Source organism: Manis pentadactyla, chromosome X, assembly GCF_030020395.1.
Source record: "Manis pentadactyla isolate mManPen7 chromosome X, mManPen7.hap1, whole genome shotgun sequence".
NCBI lineage: Eukaryota > Metazoa > Chordata > Mammalia > Pholidota > Manidae > Manis > Manis pentadactyla.
In genome coordinates this window covers 76,743,800-76,754,199 of record NC_080038.1, presented here as the reverse complement: position 1 = coordinate 76,754,199, position 10,400 = coordinate 76,743,800, and the positions used below count along the sequence as shown (strand labels likewise).

At 35.6% G+C, this 10,400-nt stretch overlaps 1 protein-coding gene across 1 annotated transcript in view; it reads left to right on the top strand.

The window, feature by feature from the left end:
• The first annotated feature begins 755 nt into the window (after positions 1-755).
• HDX (highly divergent homeobox) overlaps positions 756-10,400 on the top strand; it is a 314,801-nt gene continuing 305,156 nt past the window's right edge. Inside the window, exon 1 of the mRNA XM_057495440.1 lies at positions 756-881. Within this exon, the coding sequence (XP_057351423.1) occupies positions 819-881 (63 nt within the window). The 5' untranslated portion in view covers positions 756-818. The remainder of the gene's footprint in view (positions 882-10,400) is intronic.

The window sequence follows — 10,400 nt, the reverse complement described above, 5'->3', positions numbered from 1 at the left end:
TACTTTATTTTATTATTGTTAATGTTTAATATCTGCTAGTCATACCTTCTAAATGATGTAAGTTCTATAATAGCAGAGGACGACCAATGAATTCTACACCTCTCATGGCATCCAGCAAATTTTAGAAGTGTATCAAGTGAGTGTTAAACTGATATAAATGGCTTGAGGTTTTTTTTGCAACGGTGTAATGGTAATCACTCAAGTTCTGGAAGAACAGGGATTGAGGTTAGGTGAACAGAGCCCATATTTTTAATTTTTTGCATCAGTCACCAGAGAAAACTGGTCACATAAAGCAGTATACTTGTTCTTATCAACAAATTCCAAAGGTTCATTGGACACCTTCTTGATTTTAGTAACAATGAATATATTCCTGTCAATTGAACACTGATCACAAAAGACTATATTTCTGTATGTGATCATTTGATTTTGGCAGCGTGCAACAATTCTGCTGAAAGCAAATCCGAAGTTGGAAGACGAGGCAAAACCTGCTCAAATGACTGGCATATAACTACAATAGTCAAAGGGGTGCTGGGCGTTCACAGCTATTCAGGAAGGGAGAGGTACAGAGAGGCCTGGCCTTGGACACAGCTGATATGTGTGGGGAAGAGGCAGCCCCACTACAGGCAGCTACCTCTTCTCCCCCCTCCCCACTCCTGAGTTCTGGGCTGGGGCCAGGGACTGTCCGGAGCTGATCTCGGGCTCCCATTGGCCGCTGTCTTTTGTGACGTCACGATCATGATGAGAATTGATGATCGGACACGCTGATTTCATTGTCTGAGGAGGCAGTGGAGACCCAGGAAAAATCTCGCTGTATCCGCATGCCCCAGCACTGCTCTCATCTGGGATCCGCTGATTCCTTACGAGACCGCACCACGCCCGAGGTAAGCACCCAGCCTGGGTGGGTGTAAAGGGCGAAGGAGGGCGAGCAAGACACCAAGCTAATGCTCTGCCCAGTCGGGGGCCCGCAGGTTAAGGGGCCTAAAGAGGCTACTAACAAACTGGTGCAGCTTTTGGGGAGCCAACTGCCTCTACCCTCCTAGCGAAGGCGGGTAGCACCGTGCGGTTAGAAACGAGCTGAGATTAGGACTACTAAGTAGGCATTGCGAGAAAGCAAAGGATCTTGCTCTAAGAGAGGGCGAGGTTTGGGACGCACTTCTGGCCCCGGAGTAGGAGGAAGTAGTGCCTCTGCCTCCGAGGAAAGGGGGTGGTTGGTGAATTCTACCACTTCTAGATTTCACTGGACAGTAGATTTCTCACAACCCTATTCAAACGCAACGACGGTGCTGCGCCTGCGCACTAATAACTTTTGGTGTGGGGGAGTTCATGGCGAGAATAGGCGTTTGTTTGCGCACGCGCTTTTTCCGTTTCGCTGGAAGGGGTGGGGCTGAGCTCTGTCTAGGCAGAATACACAAAGGTTGGGAGTTGGCTCTGCGGTGTTTCAAGCGCCAATTGATGGAGAAGGATCTGCCAGTTACTTTGAATCTTGTCTACTGAGCATACCCAGACAAAAAATGTGTCTGATGAATTTAAGAGGGCAAATTATTAATCTGCAGATAAGAGGTTTGGAACAATTGAAAGAACTCAAGAGAGGAATTTGTGCAGTAGAAATTACTAGATGAGAAATCATTTAGAGGGGAAAAGAACCCCACTAATTAGTCAAGTTAATCCAACTTTTGATCTTCAAGGAACTCTAATTGGGGTAGAACTCGGTGATTTTGAAATTTAAACTCTGCGGAGACTCGGAGTGAGGTACATTGTGGAGACTTAGAGTAATAAATTTTCCTTTCTTTTCTTCTTGGGGTTGTCTCTTAAAAGCTTGGTCTCTGTTTCAAGTTTGGTGCTAAGTCCTTCTTCCTTCTTCCTCTGTGTCTCTGCTAGAACCAACTAAGTCAAATCTTGTTTTGAGAGACCCTGTCCAACTCTCCTTTATTGGGAGGGGGTATATTATTCCACAACTGTGAGGAACTATCTTTGGTGAAAATATTGTACAGTGATATTATTTATTCTGCTGCATTGTCTGATCATGAATTCGTAACTACTTCACAGAAAAATCTAGAGTTTTCTCCATTTCTCACAGTTAAGAGTTTATCAAGTCTTGGTGAATTTTCTTTTGAAACCTCCCTTCTATCATTCTTTCTTATTCTGCCATGCAAACTTTCATCATCACCCATCCAGTCACTCCAAGAGCCTTCTAGCCAGCCTTTACCTGTGCCCCAAGCCCCTAATTCATTCTATCAGACTAATGGTCAGTGAACACTGTTTTAATCAAGTCATTTTTCTTCGCCAAAATATTCTTGGCTCCCTATTTTCTTTTGTTCCAAGCCCACTTCCACTTGGATTACAAAGAGCCTCATAACTCTGGCTTCATTTTACCACAAGAACCTTATTTTATTTGATTCTTCAGTGTACAACTCTCTTTAATGTCCCTTGAACAGTTTATCTCCACAGCTTTGCTCTTTGCACTACCACTACCTTCACTTAGGATACCCTCTTTTCAGTCTACTCAAATCTTGCCCACTTTGAAAGTTCAACTCAAGTTACACTTCTCCATAAATGCCTTGAAAGTCCCCCAACCCTTATAAGCTTCACCATTTCTAGAACTCCTACATCAATTCTTTTGTCTCTTATTTTGTGTGTGTTTTATACCACAATATTTTCCATGAACACCCTACTACTACAAAATCAGTGATTACTAAACTTGACCAAATGGTATGTACTTACATTTCATTTTAGGTATTTTATTAAAACACACTGCCTTTGTTAATAAAGATGGCATGAAATTTTGTATAAAATATATTTTTAAAAACAATTAATTCTGCTTTTAAAATTGTTTTGTACTCCCAGGGGAAATTACATTTTTGTATGTAATCCCCAGCAGGATAATAATATTTGAATTGTTGATTTTGATTTTACAGTGGTGTTAGCTAAACATGAAACTGTTTGTGTCTTAGTATACTTTTATTGAGTACACTATATCTAGCCATCCCGGTTTGGAAGTAAACAGTGAAAATTCTGGAGAGATATATTCTGCATTAGAAGGGAGTTGTAGAGGTTAGTATATTCAGAAGCTGTTGCTGACACCCTGAGACTTTTATAGTCCGCATAAAATTTCAAGACAATAAACTGAAATCTGTTTCTGCAAGTGGAGTCATCATGCCCCAGCTAGTAGCAACATTTCCTGGATAAAAAAGAAATCTAGGTATATGGTGACTAAAAAAATGAGATTATACTGTTAATTAAATGCTATACATCTGTCTTCTGTGAATAAATCTACAACAGTAGTTGTCTTACCTTCTTTGTCTCCTATTGCTTTCCAACTAGACTTATGTCCTTTTAGGTTGATCCTTAGAATCTTTAAATGTGTTATTTGTCAGAGTGGCAAAAATTCAGGAGAACATTGTCTTAGCCTCTCTTCCCTTTGAGTTGGGAGCAATTTATTTTAAGGTTCTTAAAACAGCCATGCAAACATATGATTTATGTGCCCATAATAGGCACTTTTCTCTTCTGGACAAGCATTTGTGCATGGTGGTTACCCAAGTAGTTAGTGTCAGAGCTAGGACTGTAAAGGAGATATCACTGTAGATCCTACACTCTTTACTAGGTAATAGGTGGAAGAAGTTATGGTGAGGTCCATCTTTATTTGTTGTTCCTAAAAAGTGTGTGTGTAACTTCCCCTAACATCTCTTTCTGAGTCTCAAATGCCTATGACATTTTCTTTTTTCTTTCAGTTGAGATGAAACTTTTCAATAGAAAGGCTGAAGTTTAGGAAAAAGGGTCATTGCACTGACCTCCAGTGGCTTCAGTGGAAGAAGGCATGTAGACCTGTGCAATATTCTTTCCTAGAATTCTTTCAAGGTACCAAGCAATGATGAAAGCATTTGTTCATTGGGTTTTATGAAAGGTTAAATTATAAGTTTTCTACTACACTTATATATTGTTTCAATGTATTTCTTTATATATTATACTTTTTACTTAGTTATCTTTATCTATTGTGTATTTTATGAATGAAATAGCTATTTCATTTAGGGAAGTAATTATCTGAGACCCATTCTTCAAAGAGTTTTGCCCTTTCATAGACCAATCATTTGTTGTTGCTGAAATCTCTTCAACAGAGCAACAATACCCAGAGCATTGTAAAATGTGGGAGAAAAAATATATTCTACATCAGTGGGAAGTATTGCATTAGGTATAGAATGCCCAGCATTGACTTATCCCCAGTATTCTAAGACAACACAAAGCTATTTTTGAATATGTATGTAAGTTAAAGTAATTGGTTAGGCATTTCATTCAGAACCTATAGGCTCATGTCTATCACCAATGAATGCTTAAAAGAAACTAAAGGTCATTTTGAGGTTTTTTTCTTTCCCAACAGGTAGTGCTTAATGTAGAGAGACTTTCTTGAACTCAGTATTGATTGTGATGTGGAGCCAATTTACTTTTCTGTTAGGGTTTGGTGTATCTGTATTAAATCCTTGCTACTCTACTCAAAATGTGTTCCATGTAGCAGCAGCATGGACCTCACCCGGAAACTTCTTGAAATTGCAAAATCTCTGTTTCAAACCAAGACCTACTAACTCATAATCTGCATTTCAATAAGATTCCCTGGTGATTCATACATGTATGAAAGTCTGAAAAGCACTGATGTAAAGTGAAATATAACTTCTTGTATAACTTAAACTTTTTAAGAGCTGGTATTCAGAAAAATACCCTGAATTTCTTTTTGTCCATTTTCACATGTGTAAAATAATATGTAGTCAAAGTATTATCTGGATAATGTACACAAGCTTTAGAGGATATCTACACCTATGTGATGGTTAAAATTTTTATGAGTCTAAGTGAATCAATTATTTTGGTGATAATAATGGCCTTTCCATTGAAATTATATTTATGTGAATTGCTTGACTTGTTAGCAGAGTATTATAGAAGAGTGTAGATGTATTGGTGTCCCTGTCACTAATATCTTTAAGAGGAACTGTATTAGTTTTCTATTTGCTGCTGCAACAAATTACTACAAAATAGTGGCTTAAGACAGTGCATGTATTATCTTATAGTTCTGGTAGTTGGTGGTCTGAAATAGGTCTCACTGGGTTAAAGTCAATGTATCAGCAAGGCTTTCCTTTCTGAAGGCTCTAGGAAAGAATCCATTTCTTTACCTTTTTCAGCTTCTAGCTGCTACCCACATTCCTTGGCTTGTGGTCCCCTTCCATCTTCAAAGCTAGCTGCAGCAGATCAAATGTTTCTCACATTACATCACTCTGACACTCCTCTGTCTGTCTTCCACATTTAAGGATCCTTGTGATTACTTGGGCCCACTTAATCTAGGATAATCTCTTAAAGTCTGCTGATTAGCAAACTTAATTCTTCCTGCAACCTTAATTCATTTACCATTGGAAACTAACATATTCACTGGTTTCAGGAATTAGGATGTAGCTTTCTGGGGGAATGTGGGGAGAATAAGAGTTGATGGTGTTTGGATTTACAAAGGAAATAAGCCTCTAATCTTGTTATTGAAATAAGGAATTAGTCAGCTTTATGCATTGAATTGTGTTTTTCCCCCTCAAATAATTCCTGTGTTGAAGTCCTAACCATTATTATCTCAGAATGTGACCTTATTTTGAAATAGGGTTATTGCAGATGTAATTAGTTAAATTAAGATGAGGTCATACTAACGTAGAGTAGGCCTCTAATCCAATATGACTGGTGTCTTTATAAAAGGGGGAAGTTTGGATACAGACACACATCTAGGGTAAATGCCATGTGAACATGACAATGACCATTTACAAACCAAGAAAAAAGGCCTTGAACAGATCCTTCTGTTAACAGTTCTCAAAAGGAACTAAACGTACCAACACCTTGATTTCAGACTTTTATCTTCAGAAATGTGTGACAATACATTTCTGTTTAAGCCACCCAGTTTTGGGTACTTTGTTACAGCAGCCTTAGCAAACAAATATAGTTAGTGATTGCCCTTTAGTTGATACTTAAGTACCTCAAAAGCACTTATTTATTAAGTCTGTGTTCTGTAACATGCTAGGTGTTAGATAAAATGAATTAGCCATTAAAGAACTTATGATATACATTAGACATTTTTCAGAAAACATTTTCTGAAATATGTTACTTCACATCCCTGAACCTCAGTTTATTCAACTGTAAAGGCATAATCTTCATAATATCTAAGGGTATTTCTAGCTTAAAAATTCTGTGATTCTATTTATTAATTACATTTTAAGAAGTCATTAAATCCATACATTAATAAAAAACTATTAAGTGCAGGCAAAGCCTTCAAAATTATAAGCTTTTCTTCAGGAAATAGTATCTTAATAACTAAGATATAATGAACATCCCTGCTGTTCATTGCCCACTTTCTAACCTTCAAGTTTAAAGAGAAGTAATAAAGACATTATTGAGAATCACCTTTGTTCTTTTGACTCTCTTGATCCCTTGGATATTAGTTTAAAACTTATGTTCAGAACATAGTAAATTAATGGTGCTATTCATGCAATATGCTTAATAAATAAATTTAAAGTACATTGTCAAAATATCTGTGGTAATACATTTATATATTGGAAGCTTTGAGAACAGTGATTTGGAGAGAAAAGGCTTATTTTGCAAGAAGTTTTGCTCTGATTTCTCACTACTGCAAAGTACATTGGAGCAATATGTGCACTTATAATTCACAGGTGAAGCTGTAGTTTCTAAATAGCCTTGAGAGTCTTTTTGCAAATGATTATTAGGTTACCTGAATTAAATATTAGGAGTAAAATAATTGCTGGGTATGGTCATGATTAAACAGTGGATAGCATATTCCATGTGTTCAAATCTGGTCTGGTAATACCAGGAAATATGATTGTGATGAAATACCCAGAAGCACATTAGTTGTGTAATAATATCTCCTTTTGTGTCTCATATACACATAAGGAAAATGACTAGGCAGGAGAAATGCAGTGTTGACAAAAACTTTAATGCCATTCTTCAAACGAATTGTGTATTTGTTTGAATATATACATATATATACACAAAGATATACATCTGTGATTTGGCAATAACATATTTTCTATCTTAATGTCACACACATAACATAGGACAGTGTCTCTTAAACTGAGTCTGCAGACACCAAGGGGTCCAAGTGCCTTTTTTAAGAAGTCTGCAAGTTTTATGACATTTTTTGAATTTGAGGTTTTTATTTCACTGATAGTCTTGAAAAGAAAAACCCACAATATGTATACATTCACTCCCACACAGAACCTTTCTACCAGGTATAATGACAAACTTCTTTATAGTCCTCAATCACAATTAAAAGACATTTGATAGGATCATTGAGTACCTTAAGGCAGAGTTCCTCAAACAGAGAACCAAAGATAGATATTGGCAGTATAGGAAAGATTTTATTTTTCTTTTTGTTTTCTTCTTTCAAGAGAAGAAAGAAGGGGATTTACTATGGCTATTAGATTTGGGTTGTGTTCTATAGGGTTTTTAAGTCATTAAGCAGTTTCTTAGTGCATTAAAAGTATTTATGGGGATAAATGGATGCTGCCATTACTTGAAGAATTAAGTAAGTGTGTGTATGTTGTTTCAACACTATATTTATATGCTGTTGACTAGTTACCACTAGATGGTGTGCTTTGAAGACTCTTTCTCAAACTCCCAAACAGCAGGATGTATCCTTTTCCCCTAAGTTTTTGCAGACTTTTGCAGAAAATGAGGAATGAAAGATAAAAGAGAATAAAGTAGTCCATCTCTTTGCTTCTAGGTAAAACTACCCTTAAATCTTAACATATACAATGTAAATGTGAGTCACAATATACTAAAAGAATATCTAATCTAAGTGAAAAATTACAGCTTTAACCTTGTAAAAACATTTTTAATTACCAGTTAAAATTCTTACTTGGAGTAGGTGAAAGAAAAGGTAGAATAGTGCAGGATGGAGTTATATGGATGATGAAAAAAGGTTGAGAGATAGAACTAGTAAGGATAAATTTATAGTATGGTGAAATCTAAGATACATATAGATTATTTTGATATAATGAATAATTTATTAACAATCACCTTTCTAATATGTGGCTATGCGGAATTTTATAGAGCTTCCCTCAATAGTAAATTAAAATGCAACTTCCATTTTAAAGGTATTAACCTAGAATATGAATTGCCAGGTGTTAGTGGTCAATGCTGTGGCAGTGGAAACACTTTCATTAATTAGTGAAGGAAAGAAGTGATTTGGTTGCACAATTTGCTTGGGGCTAGAAATGTAAAAAGAAACAAAGTAGTTAGTTCACAAATATGTAGGAGCCAAAAGTACTATTTAGCTCATCACGAGATGCTATCTATATATCACTGGTCATCAGTTGTCATACATTTTATGAGTGTATACATGTGGTATTGCATGAAAACAGAGCTAAAGACAATAGGAAATCAATTTTCCAGTTGAGGCCTTGTTTATGCTTCTGTTGTCCAACTGATTATCTGTTTGAATTGGATTTCTTTTGTTTTGTTATGGGCTTTGATATCTGAATGTACAGTAAGGTATTTGTAGTTTAAAGGTATTCATTATAATATTACCATTTGTGATAAAAGCAAGTGCCATTGAAAGCTAATAAATTATTATAATTGATAAAACAGAGATCTAGCCTATCTACTTGCTAATACTTTTTTGTGAAACTATTAATACTCTTTGAATTTAGATATTAGACTTGTAGCTAGAGAATTATTTGTCTCTGTAGATGTATACCTTTTCATATATTTATATGGCCAATGTATACATAAAATTTCCTTGCACTTTGTATCCATGTCACTATGAATATATATTTAGCTTTTATATAGTTAGACAATGTGAATATTAATTACTAGGATTTTAAGGTTTTTTTAAATGAGTAAGTGTTCCATTTCTTTGTGCCCTGAGAAAGTCATATGATAGGTTGTTAAAATTTCCTGTTTCATACTTCCTAAAAGTGAGAGGCCAATTATATCTTTAAAGCGAAATATAAGAGATGTGTGCAATGCATTTCAGTAATTACAGCCCAATTAACAAATCATGAATACCCCTTCATAGTATTAGAATAGATGTGATGTCTGTTACTTGACTTTATGCTTGAGATGCTGAAATTTATTTTTTTGCAACATCTGCGGATTCTGGTAAGTTAATTAGAAAATAAGGTAAATAGGGAGAGGTGCTTTTTGAAAAGATGTAGATCATTATATGTAAATGACACATTAAAGTGACAGCTTCAGAGAACATCATATTTAATAGCAATTCTTTTACACAAGTTCAATTTCATTAAGTTCAAAGTGTCTGTTCATTTTTGTATACTTAAACTTTTGCCAAATAAATCACTGTTTAAGTTACTTTTTAATACAAGAATTCACTTAATTTCATATTATATCCTTTTATTTTTAATATCGAATGTACATTAAAAAGTTTTGTAGAGTTATCCATGTATGTGCGCACCATGCCTATTGGTATTGTACTTAATTATTGCCTTCTCCAAAATATTTAAAAATCAAACTCTAATCACACAGAAGGGGGTCATAGGACAGGACCAGAAATACTTCACGTTCCCAGCAACTAGTCTGGAAAACCTCATATTTCATGGAGCATCTGGGAAGATCCTCAAAAGGGTATTGCCTCAGTAATGGAACAAATTAGCCCTAAACTGAAGGCATTTCTGAATTTGCTTAATAAAAGCAAACCTCAAAAGAATCAAACAGTTTCTGAGTAACTTAACTGTATTCCAAAACAAAGCCCCAGAATATTCAGAGAACACAAAAACATCCAGTATCCAACAACAAAATTCATTATATCTTCCATTAAATGAAAAGTCACCAAGCATGCATGGGAAAGTACAGCCCATACTGTGGTGAAAAGCAGTTATAAAACAGAATAAAGAAAATAAAGAGTTAGTAGAGAAGAATGTTAAAGCTGGTGTTAGATATATTCTTTATGTTCAATAATGTAGAGGAGAGCACAAGCATAGTGAGGTAAAAAATGGAAGACTTATTCAAAGATTCAAATTTAAATTCTAGAGACAAAATATAAAACATGGGAAAAATGAATGGAGCAACAGTGAGTTATGGGATAAGATCATTCAGTGTATTATAAATGTTCTTTGAGCCCCAGAAGGTGAGAAGGGATGAAAAATATTTTAAAATTAGCCGTTGAAATCTTCCAAACAGGTTAGAACTATGAACATACATAGTCAAGAAGCTCAACAAATCCCAAGAAAAATAAAGCTGAAGAAAATGGCTCCAAGGCATCTCATAATCCAGTTGCTGAAATCTAGGGAAAAAAACAAAATCTTAAAAGCAAACAAAGGGAAAAATGATTACTTACATACAGGGGCAGAAACATTAGAATAATAGGAGATATCCCATTGAAAACAATGCATCCCAGAAGACAATGAAGAAGA